At 45.2% G+C, this 20158-nt stretch overlaps 1 protein-coding gene across 1 annotated transcript in view; it reads right to left on the reverse strand.

Annotated features, from left to right (window-relative positions):
• Nucleotides 1-20158, reverse strand: part of ttn.1 (titin, tandem duplicate 1) — a 175256-nt gene that overhangs the window by 45145 nt on the left and 109953 nt on the right. Inside the window, 35 exon segments of the mRNA XM_041950097.1 lie at nt 82-384; nt 632-1219; nt 1324-1620; nt 1722-1919; nt 2100-2204; nt 2298-2605; nt 2701-2983; nt 3083-3370; nt 3462-3752; nt 3910-4197; nt 4842-5147; nt 5270-5572; nt 5937-6239; nt 6418-6705; nt 7057-7356; nt 7457-7759; nt 7863-8162; nt 8281-8556; nt 8763-8996; nt 9290-9457; nt 9597-9902; nt 10180-10464; nt 10600-10920; nt 11050-14019; nt 14129-14422; nt 14523-14822; nt 14946-15227; nt 15653-15961; nt 16237-16539; nt 17292-17403; nt 17552-17739; nt 18001-18282; nt 18925-19227; nt 19445-19747; nt 19838-20119. Of these exon segments, the coding sequence (XP_041806031.1) occupies nt 82-384; nt 632-1219; nt 1324-1620; nt 1722-1919; nt 2100-2204; nt 2298-2605; nt 2701-2983; nt 3083-3370; nt 3462-3752; nt 3910-4197; nt 4842-5147; nt 5270-5572; nt 5937-6239; nt 6418-6705; nt 7057-7356; nt 7457-7759; nt 7863-8162; nt 8281-8556; nt 8763-8996; nt 9290-9457; nt 9597-9902; nt 10180-10464; nt 10600-10920; nt 11050-14019; nt 14129-14422; nt 14523-14822; nt 14946-15227; nt 15653-15961; nt 16237-16539; nt 17292-17403; nt 17552-17739; nt 18001-18282; nt 18925-19227; nt 19445-19747; nt 19838-20119 (12570 nt within the window).

Consider the following 20158-nt stretch of genomic DNA (forward strand, 5'->3'; position numbering starts at 1 on the left):
TGAATATAACCTTCTGGAAAAGCAGGAAATTTCACTCAAGTGTCTTAACATGTAAATAACTTAATACTTAATTTTACTTACAGGCAACAACTATTGTTCTGACAGGCATAGATGGTTCACTGGGCTCCCCAAAGCCAGCTTTATTCTCAGCGAGAATGCGGAACTCATACTCGATGCCCTCTGTGAGACCGGTAACTTCGTGGCTCAGCTCAGAAATTGATTTTTTGGATGCCCTGACCCATCTCATACCCTTTTTCTCCTTCTTTTCAACACAGTAACCTATGATGTCACTTCCTCCATCCTCAGCTGGTCTCCTCCAGGTCACAGTGGCTGAATGTCCATCAACTTTCTCAACCTCTGGTTTAGATGGTGGACCAGGAGGACCTACGTGAACAGACAGAAATTAATTTCAGTTTCAATTCAGCTTTATTTACAGTGGCAAATCAAAACACCAGTTATCTTCATCATGTGCCATCAGTTTTTGAGTGTGTGTCTCAATCATTATTGCTCCCTAACACATTACTGAATCTGCATTATCTTCATTCTTCTCCCAGACCCATTTTATCTTGAAAAATTAAGCACAAATGTATGAATTAAGATGCATTAAGGAACATAAAGTAATTAAACATACCAAATCTGTCGACCATCTTGACTGCTTCAGAGTGAGATGGCTCACTGACACCGTACTGGTTAACAGCAGAGACTCTGAAGAAGTACTCATTGCCCTGAATGAGCTTGTTGGCCACATAGTGACAGTCGATGACCTTCTCTTCCAGGACAGTCCAGAGCAGACGGCTGGTCTCTCTTTTCTCCAGGGTGTAATACTTGACTGGAGAGCCTCCATCCTCAGTGGGAGCTGTCCAGGTAAGAGTGACCTTTTCAGAGGAAACACCACTGCATTCAATGGGTCCAGGAGAGCCAGGAACATCCAGAACTGTGACCTTGACGGTTTCCTCCTTTACACCAAAGGGGTTGCTGGCTGTGATGACGTAGTCCCCAGTGTCCTTCCTACCAGCATACTTGATGGACAGAGTGGATGAAGTTGCTGTGGTCTCAATATCAACAAGATCAGAGGGTTTAAAATACTTTCCTCCCTTTGACCAACATGAGGTTGGCGCAGGTTTGCCTAAAATGCTTGTAGCAGTGATGACAATAGTATCCCCAGCTCGGACGGTAAGACCCTCCTTCACCTGAGCGTCAATAATAATGGTTGGTGCAGCTGTTGGATAAAATAGGAAAAACTTAATATATCATGCATTATAGACGACAATCATTGAAAGAATACCAAGATGTGATTGAGACAACATCTTTTTCATATCTCACCATATTCATCTCTGCAGATAATGGTATCTGTCTGCTCAGAGGGTGGGCTGAGAGCGCCCGCGGCATTCTTTGCCCTGATTCTGAATTCATATTTGCAGCCCTCTTGCAGATTGGTTACAGTGAATGCAGGGTCCACAACGTTCACATTGTTGGCCTTCATCCAGATTTTAGAAGGCAGATCGCGTTTCTCAATAATGTAGCCAGTCAGTCTATGGCCACCATCGAACTGTGGCTCTGTCCACTGGAGGGTCACTGTGCTTCTGGTGATGCTGACCACATCGGGTTTACCAGGTGCATCTAAGGATACGAATATAAAGAAAATAGAAATCCTTTGTTGCATATTTTTCAAAATTTTTATTTTTCATACTTACTGTCAGTCTCAAGCTTTTTACACTTACCAATGGGATCCAGGGCCACCTGTGGATCGGTGGGAGGGCTTGGTTTGCCTATGCCAGCCAAGTTGATTGCCATGACTCTGAACTCGTACTCCAGACCTTCAGTCAGCCCAGTTACCTTGTGTTCCTTCATTTTCAAGGCAGTTGGGCTCGCCCTCTTCCACAACATACTGTTCCTCTCCTTGAATTCAACATGGTAGCCTGAATGTAGTACCAAACGGAAAAACAAAATCCATATTAAGCTCATATGCCACATGCACATCATATAGAAAACAATTAAAGTGCAATAAGAAGCAAAGAATACATGTTTGTCCAATAATAAAAGTCAAAATAACATAGATGTTTGACAGTAAGTAGGCCAAGCGTCCAAGCTAACTGCACCTGTGATGGGAGATCCTCCAGTCTTTCTGGGGTCAGACCAGGCCAGATAAGCGGAGTCATGGCGCATGCTCATGATCTGAGGTGGAGGAGGAGCGTCGGGAACATCTGTAGGAAAATGGTGATATTGTACTTTTAGAGGAAGCACAAGTCCAACTCTTACCATTCGGCCTTTAAAACACATAAGTTACAGTCACTTACTGAATGGATGTTTAGCGATGATGGGTTCAGACTTGAGTCCCTCTCCAACACCGTACTTGTTCTCAGCACAGACTCTGAAGGTGTACTCTGTGCCCTCATGGAGACCAGTTACCCTCATGGTGTTGGTCTCAACAGTGGAGGACACAGTCACCCACATGTTGGTGATGGAGTCCCTCTTTTCCAGGATATAGTTTGTAATCTCTGAGCCCCCGTCATCCTTAGGAACACCCCACTTCAGTGTAGCACCATCAGCAGTAACATCTTTGAACTTAATGGGTCCAACAGGGATGCCAGGTTTACCCACCACCCTGAATGGAGAAAGATGGATTCAAATGTTTTACCATAGGTATTACTTGTATTACATTCGCTGACATTGCATGCCCAGGCACATTTTGATTCCTACCTTATGAAAATTGTGGACTCTTTGCTTCCAGCGCTGTTCCTGAGGGTGATGGTGTATTTAGAAGCATCACTCCTCTGGCAGTCCCTGATCAGGAGAGTGGTGTTGACTGAAGATGATTCTGCACACACTCTGCCAGTGTCTGTCAGGTCTTCATCATCTCCCTTCTTCCAGGAGACCTTGGGTATAGGTTTGCCAATGATCGGGATCTTCAGACGGACGGTGCTGCCCTCCTTGGCAATGTAGCACATGTTGGGCAGCTCCCTCAAGTCACAGCTAGGGTGAACTGCAGAGGGAGAAATGAATATTTTAAAACTGTATGATTCACATGCTTTCTTAAATAGTTCTTTTTCTGTAAATTGTATAAGTATGGACAGTCACTTACTGATCTGGTCCTTGGCAACTGCCGTCAGCTCCTTGGCAGAGCTCTCTCCTGAGTCATTCACAGCCTTGACCCTATAGGTGTACTCTCTGCCCTCCACCAGATCCTTAGCACTGTACTGCATGTTTTTCGACCTCATTAGCTCCTTGTACTTGTCGTCACCATTGAGAACCTCCAGCACGTAGCAGATGATGCGGCTGCCACCATCTGTGAGGGGTTTTTTCCAGCTTAAGGTGCAAGAGTCCCTGGTAACCAGCAGGGTCTTGAAGTCCATGACAGGCCCAGGCTCCTCTGGAAAAGTAAAAATGAGTGCAATAAGTATGATATTTTCAAGAAGAAAAAACAAAAGAAGGCAAAGCACAAATTCTGTTATCAAACCCACCAGATGCTCGGACTGAGTCGGCTGTCTCACAACACTCTCCAGCACCAAGCTGGTTAACTGCAGATACACGGAAGCAGTAGGATCGTCCAGCATCCAGGTCTGGCACCTTGAATGCTGTCTTGGTGCAGTTGTTGGAGACGATGGACCAGGCCTTCCTCTCAGTATCACGCTTCTCCACAATGTAGTGGGTGACTTCATAGCCTCCGTCAATCAGAGGAGCGTCCCAGTAAATTGAAGCGCTGTCCTTGGATGTGTCCTTCACCATCAGGTTGACTGGTGGTCCAGGGGTATCTGATGAGATACGACAACACTTAGAACAGTGTCACTTAAAATGTGCACCTAAACCCAGAATGTTTTACACACTACTGCTGGTCTTAGTCAGTCAGTCTCTACAGAGTACAATCAATGCATTTGTTTAGTGAATACTTAACAGCAGTCCTTCACTCACCAAGAACCTTAACAACAATGGTGTACATCTTCATGCCGGCCAAGCTGTCCAGGCTCAGAATGTATTTGCCAGCATCATATCTGGTGACCTTCTCCACTATCACCAAAGTGTCAGTGTTGGTGGATTTGATGACAATGCCCTGGCGGTCTTTGATGTTTGTGTTCATCTTTGCCCAGGTGATCTTGGGAGTTGGACGGCCCTTGATGATAGCCTGCAGCCTCATGGTGGCACCAGCTTGCAGCTCCAGGCCCTCCTTCAGCTCTGCACTCAGCTCTGCCTCGGGAGCAACTGCATGAATACATGCAGAGGACAGTTTAAGTCTTATTGTTACCGTAGTACTGCTGCAAAGGCCAAATGTACAAAAAAATGCATCGTAATACTTCTCATTCTTTGTTCTCTTATAATAAAAAACATGAACAAAAAGCAATGTTTGCTGAGGAATATACAACCCTGTTGCCAGAACAGTTGGGATGCTGTGTAAAATGTCAATAGAAACAGACATGAAACCTCACACTTAATAGAAAATAGAACAAAGACAACACATCCAGTGCTGAAACTGATTTTTTTGGGGGGGAACCAAACCAAAGCTGCTGTCATTTTGAAAGTGGAAGGTTTTCTCATCTCATATTTATATTAGATATTGGCAAGGGGGATTGGACGGCCCAGACTGGAGCATCGTCCCAACATTGACAGGTATAAACCATGGCCTTTTTATTCAAACATGACGTGAATGAGGCTAACATATATTAATGATTGTGTTAATATTCATCCAGTCATGGTCATAATTAGCTAATTTCGAATAAGATACACTTTTCCATCTTTGAGCCCAAATTAAATAGCTGAAAAATCCAGGTTACTGTATATTTTGTTTACTTTGTTATGTCAGTGATACTTCATTTTACTTACTGTCATCAAATCAAAGTCATACTTACCAATGACGTCCTTGGCAACATGCTTGCCGGGTACTTCAGCTGGCTCACTGAAGCCGACCTTGTTGACAGCAGTGATGCGGCACTGGTACTCCGCCTTGTGAATAAGGTTCTGGATGATGTAGTTGGTCTCCTGCAGGTTCCTGGGGACGTTGCAGCGGATCCAGTCTGTGGTGTCTGTCCTCTTGCACTCAACCAAGTATCCGATGACAGGGCTTCCACCGTCGTTGGCGGGAGCAGCCCAGGTGAGGCTGATGGTGCTGTGGGTGGTGTCTGTCACACTGGGATTCACGACAGGTCCAGGAGGAGCTGGAGAACATTACATTGACCCAGGTTAGATTACATACAGAGTCGTTGATTTCTGTGAGTAATAGTATACATATTATTACATTAAGAAAGAACTATGCAGTGTTAGGGATCATGGGACTCACTGATGGGATTCCTTGCGGTGGAACCAGCAGAGGGTTCACTTGGTTTGCCAAGCCCTGCCACATTGAGGGCACTGACTCTGAACTCATACTCGACTCCCTCTGTGAGGCCCGTAACGTCCAGGGTCCTCTCCGACATGGGCTTTCTGTTCACCTTGGTCCAGTTCATCTCCTTGGTCTCTTTCTTTTCCAGCATGTATCCCAGTATAGTGGACTTTCCATCATCTGTAGGCTCCTTCCAGCTCACAGTCATTTGATCCTTGGTCACGTTAGTAATCACTGGGGCTTCGCAGGGGCCAGGTACAGCTGGAAGTGAGATTTTAGGTTTTAGTTTAGATTTTAAAAATAGATTTCAGGTTTCAAATATATTTTATATATATATATTTTTACATACTTTTTTCTGACATAAGCACTTTGTATAATTATACATATATATAGTCCACTTTTTTTGTATTTTGTTTCTTGTATTTCTCTGTTTCTATTGCTTTTTTTTTCCAACTGCCATTACCTGTTGAAAGTAGTAAGCTGCTCTGATGTATCCTCTACTTGTCTTACTTAGGTCAAAATCTTAGACCCATTAAACTGTAGCGCTGATTGCTAAAGTTTTTCACTACCATTGATGTTGTTATGTGTATGTATGAATCCGGTGGCAGTGCTGGTGATGACTCACTGAATGGGTTCTTTGCAATGACAGGGTTGGTGATGAGTGGATCTCCAACTCCCCACATGTTCTCAGCGCGGATTCTGAACTGGTACTCATGACCCTCGATCAGTTTCTCCACATTGAGCTCAAGGACACCCCCCTTGAGCTTGGCGGAGACCTGGGCCCAGTTGGCTCTGCTGGTCTCACGCTTGTCCACAATGTAGTTGCTGATGGAGGCGCCACCATCCTTCAGAGGAGGCTCCCAAGACATCTTGATATTGGTGGCAAAAACGTCTATGTATTTGGCACTGGCAGGAGGGCCAGGCACATCTGAGGAAACCCAAAATAATGGAACATGAATCAGTTGAGCACAGCATGTTAATTGGAGAAGCTGTGTGCACATCATGCAGAATTTAATGTGACTATAACTTATAGACTATGAAAAAAGTCCCAACTTGTATCTTGCTAGGATTTTTGACTTTTTTGAAGAAAAGATGAAAATACTCACCCAGGACGTTGACCTGGACTTCGGCGGACTTGGACCCACTGGCGTTCTCGGCCAAGATGGTGTATGTTCCTGTGTGCTCCTTGGTAACTGCTGTCATCTCCAGCTGGAAGTGATGCCTCTGCTGGCTGATGACCTGGCCTTCACCTGACTTAAGGCTATCATCACCTCTCTTCCAGGTCACTCTGGGCATAGGCTTACCAAAAACTTCAGCCTCCAGCTGGATTGTGGTTCCGGCTTTCACCTTCAAACCCTTCTGCATCCTGGCATTAAGCTCCACCCTTGGAGGAACTGTGTTTGTAAAATAAGATAAACTTTATTAATCCCCAGCTGGGGAAATTTGGTGTTACAGGCAGCATCAATAGAAATAGCAATAACAAGGCAATATAAAAAAATACAAAATAATAAATAAGAAGTTGACTATATATGGGCCTTTTATATGAAAGACTCTAAAAATATATATATGGAAAATATTGAGAAATATTGAAAAATTGCACAAGGAAAGCTACTAGAGATTAGATAAAGCAGTGTTGTGACTCTCAGTGAGAGATGCCTTTTTTTTTAAGGTCACAAACTTAGTAGCATAGTCAAGCAATGTTGTTATCATATCATGTCATAAAATGCTAACTGAAAACCCCTCACCATTCTCAGCACAGACCAGGACAGGGTCTGTGGGCTCAGAGGGTTTGCTGATGTTGACAGCCGTTTTGGCAATGACTCTGAACTGGTACTGCAGGTCTCTTTCCAGGCCAGTCACTGTATATTCCTCCCTTGGTACGTTCTGGCTGCTGGTGTTGCAGCGTATCCAGATGTCTCCTGGCACTCGCATGGCTTCAACGTAGTAGCCAATGATCTTGCTACCACCGTCGTTCTTGGGACGGGTCCAAACCAGGGTGACAGAGTTTTTAGTCACGTCCAGGATCTCAGGTTTTCCCGGCGTGTCTGTGACACAAACAGACAATTTAGCAAAGGTGAGGAGACAAAATTAGATGAACAACATAAAGCCAGCTTTGTTGGAGTGGCGCCTTGGTGGCAAACCTACCAACAGGTGTTCGGGCAGTGATGAAGTCAGTCTTGATGCTTGGTTTGCCCTGGCCAGCACGGTTGATGGCAGACACTCGGAAAGTGTATTCCAGGCCCTCGATCAGGCCGGCACAGGGGTACTCAGTGGTGCGGACAACAGTGTCATTGGCCTTCACCCACAGCAGGCTGTTCCTTTCCTTACGCTCTATATAGTAACCTGTGATGGGACTTCCGCCGTCACTCTCAGGCTTATCCCAGGCTACGAACATACAGTCCTTGTTGGTCTTGTTGATGCGGCAGTTAAGGGGCTCACTAGGAACATCTGGTGACAAAAAAACAAAACCAATATTGCCTGTAATTACAAAATCTGACAGTTTTAGACCCAAGGTTACATCTAAAGCTAAACATATTTCAGTAAAACTTACCGAAGGGGAACTTGGCGACCATCCTGTCAGACTGAATGGGGTCTGACACGCCAAAGCGGTTCTCAGCACGGATACGGAAGACATACTCCTTCCCGGGGATGAGCTTTCCCAGCCTGCAACTCGTCTTCAGGCTGGAAGAGACGGCTGTCACCCAGTCACCTCTACTCACATCGCATTTTTCCACCACGTAGTTGGTGATGTTGCTGCCTCCGTCCTCCAGCGGTTTGTTCCAGGACAGGGAGCAGGCATCAGAGTCAATGTCGCTTATCTCTACGGGGCCCTCAGGAGGACCAGGGATGTCTAAAACACATAGAATAGTGAGCTTTTAAATATGGAAAAAATCTATCATTTTGTCTGTCCCAAAATCTTCTAAATTCTCTCAATTTATTCAAATTATATTATCAGGAGTAAAACAGACCTCTGATTACAATCTTCAGGGCCTGCACGGCCTTTGCAGAGCTGTTCTCAGCCACCAGGCTGTATTCTCCACTGTCAGTCCTTGACACGTCTTTGATGATCAGTACAGACAGGTTGCCAGACTGGTGCACAGCCAGACGACTGGATGGGACCACTGCATCCTCACCACGCATCCACTTGCAGGTTGGGGCGGGTTTTCCCGACACCAGTGCTTCGACTCTGAGTTTGGCTCCGGCTCTGGCGCTCACTGTCTCTGCCATAACAATCTTTGGCTCCACTGCGGGTGACGAAAAGAGAATTTGTCTCATTAGATTGAAGAGATTATCTAGGGAATCTGAGAGCAGTAATAACCATAATAATAAAACAATTACGTCCTAATCATAAGATAACTGACCAATAGATCATTGTAATGGTTATATGGTCATCATAATGGCTAAAAACTACTTCTTAATGATCTCTTATTAATCTGGTGTGACATCTTACACATCTGTTCCTTGATCTTGACTGGCTGCCTGGTCTCGGTGAATGAGCTCATGCCCATGATGTTCTTGGCAGCCACTCTGAACTTGTACAGCTTGCTCTCCTTCAGGCCACTGATGCTGATTGTCAAACCTTTCACTGTAGTGTAGGCATTCCATACTTCCTTTTCAGGTTCTGCCTCCTCTTCTTCCTCCACCACGGGAGGGGGTGGGGCTGGTGGAGGAGCTTCCTCTCCCTCTGGAACCTGTGGCAAATTGAGGTTTGAGGACTCATCCTTTTCAAGTTAACTCAATAAGAAGCCTGAATTACAGTTACATGCAAGCATATATATATATATATATATATATATATATATATATATATATATATATATATATATATATATATATATATATATATATGTAAAATGGCAGTGAGGTGTTTCTTTAGCACAGACATCACAATTGTATTTACTGCATTCTTATAGTACAATAACAGAATACAGGAACGTGCAAGATTTTTTAAAAGTCAACAATTGATTAAAACTTAACAAACCTCTACAGGTGCAGGAGGTTCTGGTGGAGGTTTGACCTCAATGTATTCAATTACGTAACCATCGATCTTGGCACCACCATCCCTCGCAGGCTTCACCCAGCCGACTGTTGCACTGTTCTTAGTTATCTCCAGAACCTCGATTTTCTCACAAGGATCAGGCTTGCCTTGAAAAGGTAAACATAAGGGTGTGTTCAAGTATTTATAATGACTGGTGAAAAAGAAAAGAGAGAACTGAGCGTAGCTGTAAGCTGTCTGTGAGCTCTTAGTTGTGGTGGCATACTGTGCCTAAGAGATGATACGTACTGACAGGATCGGAGGCTAGGTAGGAAGTGGGTGACACTCTGGGAACTCCAGACCCGTACTCATTGACAGCTGTGACTCTGAAGTAGTACTCTGTGCCTGGCATTAGACCGCTGACTTTGAAGGGAATCTTATCCTTCTCAACTTCAGCCTTGACAGTTGCCCAAGTCTTGCGGTCGATTTCGCGCTTCTCAACAATATAGTGAGTGACCTCGCTGCCACCATCATTCTCTGGAGGACTCCAGGACAGCATGGCTGATGTCTGTTTGATGTCGGTAGCCTCCAGATTCATCACAGGCCCCGGAGTGTCTGTCAGAAAAAAATGTTTTTTTTTACTTATTTAACTGAAAACTTTTGATGGAAGTAAGCACCTTTTTTGTGATTGTTGACCAAAACTAAGTTACATTTTTAATTCAGTTCAATTGTATTTATATAGCACCAAACCACAACCAAAGTTGTCTCAGGGCACTTTACATATAGAGCAGGTACAAACTTTATCTACAGAGACCCAACAATTCCCTCATGAGCAAGCACTTGACGACTGTGGTGATGTTTTATGTAGTATTTTAAGAAACCCAGGACTTACCCAGAACCTTAACATTGACAAACACAGCCTTCTCTCCGGCAGGACTCTGTAGAGTCAGGCAGTATTTGCCAGAGTCATCACGGGTGCTATCAGGGATGACCAGGAAGGTCATGGTGTCGATTATGTCGACTTTTCCCTTCCTGACGACGTTGTCAATGCCCATTCTCCTCCAAGTGACTTTAGGAGGTGGTCTACCTCTGATGGTAGCACACAGTCTGATGGGACAGCCAGCTCTCACTGTCAATCCCTGTTTCAGGTTGGCATCCAAGTCAATCTCTGGTGCCTCTGTTGGAAGGAACAGTGCAGATGTCAGCTTAATGTTCTCTATCTAATCTCTCGTTCCTCCCCCATGTGGTCATGTGGGGAACTCTTAAGCTACCTGGTTACAATAAAAACAACTAATATTCAATCAAGTCCTACCCAGGATCTCTTTGGGGATCACAGCACCCTCCAGGTCACATGGCAGGCTCATGCCCACCTGGTTCTGAGCTGACACTCTGAATTCATACACAAGCTTCTCGTCCAGACTTGAGACTGTGAACTCGCACACGACCAGCTGAGCTGCCACATTGCACCTCTTCCAACCATCGTCTCCTTTCTTGGCGCTTCCCTGTGCCCTCATCTCTACAACGTAGCCAATGATGGGAGCTCCACCATCTGATACAGGCTTTGTCCAGGCCAGGGTGACAGTGGATTTGGTGCTGTCCATGACCTTCAAGTTGGTAGGAGATGCAGGAGGCTCTGTAAGGAAACATTGGGATGTGTGAAGATGAAACCATAGATTATGCCTACAGTAATCCCACCATGAGGTACATTTGCTAACTGTTAAAAATATTAAACACAACGAAAACATCATTACTGGTTACATACCAACTGCGTCCTTGGCAGTGATGGCACGTGAAGGCTTGCTCGGGTTGCCTATTCCAATTTCATTGACAGCCTTTACTCTGTACTGGTAGTCGTGGAGGGGCAGGAGTCCAGTGACCGTGAAACGAGTTGCAGGGATTGGATCCTTGTTGACAGGAGACCACCTAATGGCATGCTCTTCCCTCTTCTCCAACAGATAACCTGTGATTGGCTTTCCGCCATCTTTCTCTGGCTCTGACCACTGCACTGTCATCTCCTCCTTCGAGATCTTGGTGACCTCTGGCGCCTCAGGAGCGTCAGGTACACTGAACTGGGTGCCAGCGACAATGGCTTCACTCTGCACGGCAGGGCCAGGACCCATCTTATTCTCAGCACGAACTCTGAAGATATATTCATTACCCTCAATAAGACGTGTGACTTTAGCATTATTGGTGATGACAGCATTGGAGTGGACCGACCAGACTCCCCTCTTGGTTTCACATTTCTCAATAATGTAATTGTAGATATCACAGCCGCCATCATCTTCTGGGACTTCCCAGGCTAGATGGCACCTGTCGATGGTTATACCAGACACCTTTAGATCCCTGATGGGTCCGGGTCTATCCAAGACATTGACCTTAGCGTGAGCAGAGCAGGTTCCAGCATTATTGGAGGCAGTAACAACGTATTTGCCACTGTCTGTGCGCCTGGCACCGGTGAGCAGCAGCTTCGAGAAGTCAGCACCAGTTTCAATCTGAAGCCTGGGGCTCTTCTTTATCTCTTCTGTGCTCTCATCTTTGGTCCATCTGACATCAGGCTGAGGTTTGCCCTTAACTGTTGCTTCGATAGGAATTGAGTCTCCTGCCTTGACCACGAGTGTTCCATCCAGTTTAATCTTGATTTCAGGCTCCACAAGCTGTTCCTTAACCAAGACTTCAGCTGTGGTCACCCAGTTGCTCTCACCTCCCTCGTTCTTAGTCTGAACTCTGAACTGGTAGATCTGGTTTTCAATGCACCTGTCAGCCATGAAGTAAGTCTCCTTGATGGCACCCTTGTGAAGCCTCTCCCACTCCTCAGCCTCCTTTGGCTTCTTTTCAACATGATAACCAAGGTTACGGCTACCACCATCATAGTCTGGCTTCTTCCACTTCAGGAAACAGAAGGTCTTGCCGATCTCAGAGATGTGGAAGTCAATGGGTTCACCAGGCTTCTCAATGGGATCAACTGCCAGCACAGGTGTCTTGGTCTCAGTGGATGGACCAGCACCAATCTTGTTCTCTGCGCTGACACGGAAGAAGTACTCACAGCCTTCAGTAAGAGGGGCCTTTATCAGGCGCTTGGTGCAGTCGCTGGAAACCACTGTCCATCCTCTCTGGCTGGGTTGACGGCACTCAATAATGTACTGAGTGATCTCAGTGCCTCCGTTGTCCTCAGGGTTCTCCCAAGACACCATGCAGGAGTTCTTGGTCACATAAGCTACTTTCAGGTTCTGACAAGCTCCTGGTGTGTCCAGGACATTGACAAGAATGGTGGCCTGTGCCTGACCACTACTGTTCTTGGCGACAATGGCATATTTACCATAGTCTGACCTGACTGCATCACTGATGACCAGTTCACACAGAGGGTAGTTGTTGTTAATCTCGGTGCGCTTGTCCCGGGACAACGCTCTGGCATCCTTGGTCCATGTGATCTCTGGATCTGGTCTGCCCTTCACCCTGGTAATCAAACTTATGATCTGACCTGCCCTGACTGTCAGAGAGTCACGGCAGGACACATCAACAACAACCTCAGGAGGCACAAGGATGTCCTTTGCTAAGACAGTTTCAGCTAGCTCCCTGGGCTCACTGTCTCCAACCTTGTTGGTGGCTCTGATGCGGAATCTGTACTCCATTCCTTCAATGAGGCCTGGTACTCTGTAGGCACACATTTTGATGAGGTCCTTGTTAATTCTGTTCCACTGGGCAGTTCCTGACTTCTGAGCCTCAACCACATAGCCCAGGATGGGACTGCCTCCATCTCTTGTAGGCTTGGTCCAGCAGATGTCAGCATAGGACTTGCTCCAGTCCTTCAGTTTAGGATTGCCAGGGGGTCCGGGTTTGGTGATGGCGCGAGTGGCCTTCATGGGGTCCGAGGTGGGAGATGGCTCACTAATACCAGCAATGTTCTCTGCAAACACTCTAAACTCATAGCTGTTGCCTTCAAACAGGCCTGAGACTCTGTATCTGAGGTCCAATACAGGAGTTTTGTTGACACGGATCCACTTGCCTGTCATCTCTCTGCGTTCAATCACATAGCCACTAATGGGACTGCCTCCATCATACTCAGGCAGGGTCCATTCCACTGTCACAGCATTCTCTGTGATATCAGAGCACTCGGGTAGACCTGGTGGTCCAGGCGGGTTGAACATGTGCTTGGCAATAGTGGGAGGACTCTCAAGCCCTGCACCAATGCCAATCTTGTTTTCTGCACGGACACGGACAATGTACTCACGACCCTTCTCCAACCTCGACACCTTGGCCTTGGTACTGGTGCCGCTTGAGCTAACGACAGACCAGGGTTCCCACGGCTTCTTCACATCCTTCTTTTCCACCACATAGTTGGTGATGGGCGTGCCACCATCATCCTTGGGTGTCCTCCATTGGATCATCATGTAATCAGGGGTGACCTCCAAGATGTTTATAGGTCCAATGGGTGGACCTGGAAGATCCAGCACAGTGACATGCAAGGCAACGGTCTTGCTACCTGCAGGATTGGCCACGGTGAGGATGTACTCTCCTGTGTCTCCTCTCTGGCACTGAGGGATACTGAGGATTGTGGAGGATCCAGCAGTCTCAATGAGATAGCGACCCTCAGATGTGATCTCCTTGTCATCAGTCATCCATTTGGCAGTGGGAATGGGGATGCCTGTCATCTTGGCTGGAAGGACAATAGTACTGCCAGATTTGACAACAAGACCCTCAATAAGCTTCACATCAACTTCAATCGTTGGTGGCACTGAAAGAGAACAAAACAGCAACAACATTAGGATGTTTTAAGGTCTGCAAACGAGAGCAGGAACAGCATTCACAATAAGACACAACTCCACGAGAAATGTGTTTCTTACATGTCTTCTCCTGGCAGGTGACAGGGACACTGGTGTCAGGACGGCTCACTCCAATGGCGTTCTGAGCCTTGACCCTAAAGCGGTAAGTCTTGCCCTCCTCCAGACCAGTGACATGGGTGTGGTTGTTGCTGACTGTCTTGAAGGTGACCCAGTCACTCTGGCCCTCTTCCTGGTGCTCCACAATGAAGCCAGTGATTTCACTTCCACCTGTGCGATCGGGCCACTCCCATGCCAACCACACCTCTGTCTTGTCTGCGTCGGTGTGGTGCAGGTTCTTGGGTGGGCCAGGAGGATCTGAAAAGTGTCCAGGAATAACAATTACTTGCTGATTACTGGTGGATTTCTACTTAAGATTTATTCAAATTTCCTGAACATTTTTCATTTTTTTACTCACAGAGAGGGTCGATAGCCTTGATAGGCGTCTTGGTCATCACATAGTCGCTCCTGCCGAACTGGTTCTCAGCAGCCACTCTGAACAGGTACTGGATTCCTTCCATCAGGTACATGGCCATCAGACTCAGCTTCTTATTTGCTGCAGAGACGGGCACCCACTGCTCGGCAGCCACATCCTTCTTCTGCACAACGTAGTGGGAGATGACGGCACCGCCATTGTCCTCAGGAGCCTTCCAGGTCAGATAGGCGGATTCACTGGTCACCTCGGAGATTACCAGGTCTCTAGGAGGAGAAGGCTTGTCTGGTGGAAACAAGAATGGGTTAGATACGTTTACTCTAAATTCAAACATGGCCATGCCATGGAGTGACAAAAGACATATCTCCATATATTAATGTAATTTGTATCGGTGGATGTTTCACTTACTCAGAACAAGCACGGCAACAGTTGCTGATTTCTTTCCAGCAGCGTTCTCCACTGTGATGGTGTAGTTGCCAGAGTCTGGGCGGACCGACTTGGGAATGAAGACTTTGCTGCCAGTGGCTGTGACAGCAACAGTGATGTGAGAAGGAATGTCACCATCATTCTTCTTCCAGCTGACGGTGGGTGTTGGTACACCCTTAATGGTGGCGCTCAGGGTGATGTCAGTGCCCAGCATGGCCAGGTGGTCACGTGCCATGTTGGCGTCCAAGAGCAACTCTGGCTCCTCTGTGTAGGGAAATGGGAATACATTTACTTAATTTAGTAAAGTATATGTAGAAAGTGTAATGCACAAATCTAACAAACCTAAACACAATTGTTGTATACATGCTAACTGTGAGTGTTTTAACAGTCAAATGGATTATGTAGCTTCAGGTAAAAACAATTTAAAAAATCTAAACATTAAAAACATTAAAACAATACTAAACCAGTGGTTTTAATAGATACTGTGGAAACTCTGCAGTCATTTAATTTACAATAACACTGGCCATAAAAAGATTTGGTTAAATATTGTTTGCAACCAGACTGCTACTAGCTAGACAGCAGACACCAGTCTCTACAAAAATGTAAAAAAAAATGTATATTGAGCAGAAAAATCGGTTGCCCTGTATGATAAATAAAAACTGAAGACGAGCTATAACTCAGTCCTTTACCCAGTCTGTCATGGACTTTAATGGACTGTTTGACGTAGGCAGGGTCAGATTTGCCGGCAGCATTAACAGTGAAGATCCTGAAGTTGTATTCCTGTCCATCGGTCAGGCCTGTCACCACATAGTGGAGGTCGGGGCACTGCTCTGGGGTCTCGTTGGCCTGAGTCCACTCCACAGCTCCTGGCTTCTGGTACTCAACAAGGTAACCAAAAATCCGTCCTTTTCCATCGTGGCGGGGCAACTTCCACTTCAGGCTGACTGAGTCCTTGGTCTTATCGTAGGCCTCGGGGGTCACTGGAGGGCTGGGACGCACTGTGAGGAGAAAACATCAGAGTTGATTATTGTTAACTATTTGGAAATTTTGGAAATTTAAATAAACTGTCTCTTGAGTTTAGCATTATATTTTAGGGTAGTATTGTAGTTCAGTATATATATGTTTACAACACGGCACTCTTAAATACTCAATTCTGATTCGGAATTCAGATATACAGCAGAATGTAAGATAAAATAAATGTGAATATGGTCTCTAACAATAAATATAAATATGAATAATAAAAATGTTTCCTGTCAGTTTGTGTCGCACTGACCGATGGGGTCTTTTGCGAGGATGGGTTTGGAGGGCACGCTGGGGTCTCCAGTTCCAAGCTCATTCTCAGCCATCACTCTGAACTCGTACTCGCAGCCCTCCACCAGGTCCTGGACTCTGTACTGAGTGGCTGGGTACAGTGGCTCTCTAGTGACTCTGGACCACCTCTTGGCTGTGGGCTCCTTCTTTTCCAGGATGTAGTTGGTGATGGGCTTTCCGCCATCGCGAGGCCGATTCCACAGCACCAGAGCGTTGGTGGCATACACCTCCCTGACCGTCGGCATCTCAGGGGCCTCGGGGACTCCTGCAGGGGGCCAGAGAAGAAAAACTGGGTTACTGAGGCCCTTTTTAGGAACCATTTCCAATGCAGAAAGGATATTTATAGAAAAGGGAAGTCTTTCCACTGCTTTGTTATTTTAATGAAAGATATTTTTCAGTTTAAGTCTGTAGCTCACAGACGAAACTTTTTTCGATGTTTCATCAGTAAATGAAAAAGTTTAGACTTTGATCTGTAAATAAAATCTCACTCTTAAGTGTGACATTATTTATTATTATAAAAACTGTGTACCATTCTGGCCTCTACACTCGCTCATACTCTCAGAACTCTCTGGAATTTTATGTTTTCCACTTCTGACACTTTATTACTAAAGTGCTACAATGATAATGACATCAAAATATGGTAAAAAGAATCGAAAATGTTTAAAAAGACAAAGATGAAATACTTATTACTTTTTATTACTGTATTAATTGTAATAGTAGTAATACTGTTTATTAGTGTATTACTATGAATAGTGACTCTCAGGTGAATGTTGTAATAGTACATTTTGAGAAGATTAATTCCAAACAAAATTCCTCTTGTGAAGAGGATTGAATTACAGAAGCTTCATTATTTTGGCTACTTTTTGGATTTCTTCCAAGGGAATTTTGGCACAAAGAACATAATATACATAAAGTACAACAAAATGAAAATATATTTAATGAAAACTGAATTTCCTTAAAAGAATGTAGGAGAACTGAAATGTGGAAAAAGTGACTGTGTGTTTGAGCAGAACCTACTGAAGAGATCTTTGGCTCTCATCTCTTCAGACTCCAGAGGGTCACTGATGCCGTACATGTTCTCAGCAGAGATCCTCATGATGTATTCCCTGCCCTCCGTTAGCTTGGGGATCTGAGAGAAAACCACATGCAAACACATAAACACCTCTGAACAAAGTTCAAGGCCTTTCTGGATCAGTTACAAATGTTTGGACTCCTGATGATCTTTAAAGTAGCACGACAGCTGACTGGATTTTGGTTGACAACCCATTTGGACCCACCTTGCATGTGGTCTTGGTGGTGGCGGAAGTCACTGTGGTCCACATGTCTCTGTTGGTGTCTCTCTTCTCGATGATGTAGTTGGAGACATCGACGCCACCACTGTCAAGAGGAGGTTTCCAGGAGATTACCATGTACTCCCTGTGCACCTCGTCAAAGACCACTGGACCAATGGGAGGAGATGGACGGTCTGCAGGGAAGAAACAAACAAACTCTCTGCATTATTCAGAAAAGACTGAAGTTTTGTAGCTTTGACTTGGGGTTTTCAGTCTGTTTCAGCCACAACCAATACATGGATGGCACATCACTCGTGGTGTCCCACTGGGGTCTATTTTAAGGTCCCTTCTATTTTTCATTTAAATTCATAATTTAGTTGCTGTATCTTCATCTGTATTTCGATTACTTTTTTCTGATGATAATAGCTTGTGTCAGCATCAGTTTTCTTACATACCCACAACGGTGAGGTTGCAGACTCCCTTCCTGGATCCAGTACTGTTTTCCACCACCACTATGTATTTGCCACTGTGCTCGCGCTGTGCTTTCATCAGGCCGAGCGACATGGTGGTCAGTGTGTTCTTGAACATAATGTGTTTGTCAGCCTTCAGCTCCTCGTCGTCTCGGTACCACGAGATGGATGGAGAAGGTTTGCCGGTGTAGCGGCCCTGTAGCAGGCAGCTCTCACCCACACGAATGATTATTTTATCACGGAAGTCCAGCTCAATGGTTGGTGGCTCTGTAAAAAATGAAGTCAGATGAAATGATTCCCTGAGCATTCTCTGTTATGTTTGATCATTCCTTATACATACATATATGTTCACGTCATATATATATAGCTATATATATATATATAATAATATATATAAATTCTAACATACTTTTTATAATTCAAGTTATTGTGACTACTATACTACTAAATCATGGTGTTTTGAATAATAATGAATAAGCTTTTGGTATATTATGACGTTTTGGAATGCCTGTTAAATTATCACATTATGTTGTACATGGAGTGACTTAAAAATGCCTCATATTACTAATTATAAACAATTTGTAAATATAAATGAATGAAGAAATGATATGATGCTAAATACTTGTTGTGTCACACAGGGGTCTATTCTAGGTCCCCCTCTATTCCTCATCTAAAGCTGTGATTTGGTTGCATCTTTCTCTTCCTTTTTGCTCATGATACTTTTTTTATATCTCAAATTAAAAAAAATAATCACTTTTTACTCTAAATGTTCCAAACTGATCAGTAATGTATAAATCCATCTTCATAACTACATTATCCAAAATTGACAATGAAACTAATTGCTGCCAGTCATTCTAAAATTGATTGAAACATACAAAGCAGCTGGTCTTGTTAATAATAAGTCCTCACCCAGTTCATCCTTGCAGGTGATTGGCTTGGTGCAGAATGACGGCTTGCTGGGTCCAACCTCATTGACTGCGATGACCCTGAACTCGTAGGTGTCACCCTCTCTCAGGCCATCATAGGTGTACTTCCTCTCCATCAGCTTCTCCTTCGTCAGTCTGGTGTACTTGTCTTTGCCGATCATACGTGCTTCCAGGATGTACATAGTGATCTCTGAACCACCATCAAACTTGGGCGCCTTCCAGGTGACACTGATCAAATCCTTGGTGACCTTGGTGACCTCGAGCTCCTCAGGGCGGTCAGGCACACCTGAGGGGACCACAAACAGATTGTTTTTCTATCTAAAGGTGGGAAAACATTCAATGATTTGTGGTTTTGTGTCATTTTCTGTTCAGTTTTAACTCTGTTGTGTGCAAAATTAACTGTTGAATAATGTTAATTTTTTGATGACAGACAATATTTTTACAGAAGTAATATAAAAACATTTAGAAACCAGTGGTCACAGTATTTGTTAAACTACACTCACTCATTGGTTCCTTGATGATAACCTCGGCAGCGGTCTCCACAAAGGGTCCAACGCCGATAGCGTTCTCGGCTGCCACTCTGAAGAAGTAGGATTTTCCGGTGGTTAGCCCACGAGCCACAGCGTTCTGTCTGCTGGCGGTGAAGGACAGCGAGGTCCAGGCCTTACGCTCGGCCTCGCGCTTCTCGATGATGTAGTTGCTGATGGGGGAACCACCATCATTCTCTGGGAAGAACCAGTTGAGCTTGCAGGAGTCGCTGCTCAGATTCTCAGCGGTGAGGGGGATGCCAACAGGCCCAGGGACGTCTTAGGGAGGATACAACCAGGTTTTAATTAAAAACAGGAAATGTTGAAGAGTCTTTTTGACAAATTTTTGACATGAAAGCAGTATTTTACCCAGAACTTCCACAGTGACGTTCTTCTTCTTCTCCCCTCCAGCATTCTTAGCAGTCAGCGTGTAGACGCCAAGGTGTCTCCTAACACAGGGTTTGATGACCAGAGACGAGCTGATGGCCGTCGTCTCCACTTTAGCCTCAGGAGGCAGCGCAGCTCCATCTCTGCTCCAGGTGACCTCAGGGGACGGCTGGCCAGAAACGTAAGCGATGATACGGATCACGCCGCCGGCGTGGATCACCATCCTCTCCTTTACTGAGGCGTCCAGGTCGACCTCAGGAGCAACTGTGGGAGGAAACTCTGTGTTACAGTCTCCAACCAAAG

This window comes from Chelmon rostratus, chromosome 13 (assembly GCF_017976325.1).
Source record: "Chelmon rostratus isolate fCheRos1 chromosome 13, fCheRos1.pri, whole genome shotgun sequence".
Classification (NCBI taxonomy): Eukaryota; Metazoa; Chordata; class Actinopteri; order Chaetodontiformes; family Chaetodontidae; genus Chelmon; species Chelmon rostratus.